Below are 2,277 nucleotides of genomic sequence, written 5' to 3'. Positions count from 1 at the left end.
TCTATCCTTAAAAGTTATGCTTGTGTGCAAACTAAGTCGACTGACATGAAGTTATATAAAGAAAATACAGAAAAACGGGAAACAAATGATGTAGAACAATCATCGGCGGCCAGTATGAAGGTGGTGGAAAAGAATAATCATGTTGTCAATTCTCCTCTTGTTGTGACTAGTCATCAACAGATCCTTATTGACAACAGTGAGAGTGCTCAAGCTCTACGAAATCTCTTGGAAGATGCTAAATCCCTTCAAAAGGATATTGCAATAGAGCTTGTGGCTTCTCTCTCCCCAGTACCCAATAAGGTCGGTGATTCAAGTGTGATGGAGGATAAGATTATTCCCCCTTTGCCAGTTGATCCAATCGCCTCTGGTGATTTGGGCAAGAAAGGCTTCACCATTGACTTGGAAGAAGGAGAAATTGATTCCTCTACCTCAGAATGGGAATAAGATTTTGAACTTGTTGCCAACCTGATAATGGATAATACTGCAAAAGGTTTTGGGAAGTCTATGTCACATATTGTTGCACTAAATTTCAATCCAAAGGGCAAAAGGAGCCGCAAATCAAGGAAAACAATGTTGAAAATCGCAAGTGCAGCTAGTGGGCAGTCCAAACTTAATTTAGGGAAGGGGAACCCCCTTCCCTAGGAGCCATGAGACTACTATCTTGGAATGTCAGGGGCCTCAATGCCCCTGACAAATGGCACTTAATTAAGCACCAAATTGATGAGACTAAGGGATATATTTGGGTATTACAGGAGACTAAATGGAGTTAGTCTGAGATTAAAAAAAATGAAAGCATGGAAACAATGAGGTCTATTGAGGCAATCTGAGGGGGCCTATGGTGGCATGGGAATAATCTAGAACCCTTGGAATGTTCATGTCACTCTCCTTGGCAAAGATAAATATTGGCAGCATTGTCCGGTCACTAGTTTCTGCAAAAATGAGAGTTTCAACCTATTTAATGTCTACGAACCTTCTACTGCTAATGACAAACGAGAAATTTGGGCACTCCTGTCAGACAAATTCTGAAATATTTCTATGAGCAGTTGTGTGTTTGCAGGTGACTTCAATGCTATCTTGGCAAGTTATGAAAAGAAGGGTGGTATTCAGAGGATTGGTATGGCTCAGAAAGATTTCCAGGAATTTGTTGATAAGAATCAGTTATTGGATGTTGCCCCGAAGAATGGGACCTTTACATGGACAAATAGGCATACCGGTTTCACTGAAATTGCAGAACATCTAGATTGGTTTCTGGTCGCCGGTGATTGGCTAGCACAAAATCTTATTCTTGAATATTCTATTCTACCCCTTGTTGGATCAAATCTTTTCCCTATTTGCCTAAATGTGTCTTTAGGACAATCTGAGGGTGGCAATCCTTTCCAGTTTGAGTTGATGTGGCTCAGAATGCTGGACTTACATGATTTGATAGCAGCATGGTGGAATGAGTTGGTCCTCGGAAACAACTCGAGGTTGTTCAAGATAAATAAGAAGCTCAAGTATATTAAGATCAAAATCAAAGAGTGGAATTTGAGTCAATTCCAAAGCATCTAGAAGGAGAAACTCAGGATTACGGCAGAGCTGGAGGATTTAACCAATTCTGTTATAAAGTCAGGCATGAATGATGAACTTTTCAGAAGGGAGATCTCTCTCAAGTCTGATCTAAATGAAATTCTTCGGCGTGAGGAAATTCACTGGAGGCAGAAATCTAGTGAACTTTGGCTCAAGGATGGGGATAGAAATACCAAGTTCTTCCATAGATCATCTATTGCCAACCGTAGCAGGACTAGAATATCGGAGGTTGTGAGACCGGATGGTAGTATTGCCAGAGATTATGAGGATATTGCCCGGGAAGCAGTAAGACATTTTGAATCTCTAATGAATGGCAATTGCCAGAGTGTTCAGGAAGCAAGAAACATAATTCTAGACTAAATCCCCTCTATAATTACTGAAAGTCACAATAAAGAGCTCTTCAAACCTATTGACTTAGAAGAAGTCAGGAAAGTTACCTTCCAGTTGAATCTTGATAAGACTCCAGGCCCTGATGGTTTTCCTGCGACCTTCTTTCAACATTTTTGGGACATTATTGCCCAAGATTTGCACCTAGCGGTAGAAGAATCCAAAAAAAGAATGACTATGTTGGGAGCCATCAATCACACTTTTTTAGCTTTAGTACCGAAAAAGAAGAACCCTCAGCAAATGGGTGATTTCAGACCAATTTCTTTATGCAATTCAGTATACAAAATAGTAACAAAGATCATTGCTAACAGACTGAAACCTCTT

General features: G+C 40.2%; 1 protein-coding gene across 1 annotated transcript; it reads left to right on the top strand.

Moving 5' to 3' along the window:
• The first annotated feature begins 471 nt into the window (after positions 1-471).
• On the top strand, positions 472-1,926 carry LOC131876705 (uncharacterized). Its single transcript, XM_059222167.1, has 3 exons — positions 472-595; positions 1,058-1,493; positions 1,632-1,926. Exons 1-3 carry the CDS (start codon positions 472-474, stop codon positions 1,924-1,926), a joined length of 855 nt encoding a protein of 284 aa, XP_059078150.1.
• Positions 1,927-2,277: the final 351 nt, after the last annotated feature.

The sequence above is a fragment of the Cryptomeria japonica genome, chromosome 6, assembly GCF_030272615.1.
Source record: "Cryptomeria japonica chromosome 6, Sugi_1.0, whole genome shotgun sequence".
NCBI classification, from domain to species: Eukaryota; Viridiplantae; Streptophyta; class Pinopsida; order Cupressales; family Cupressaceae; genus Cryptomeria; species Cryptomeria japonica.
Note: the sequence above shows the minus strand (reverse complement) of the source record. Positions and strands in the feature narration are given on the sequence as shown.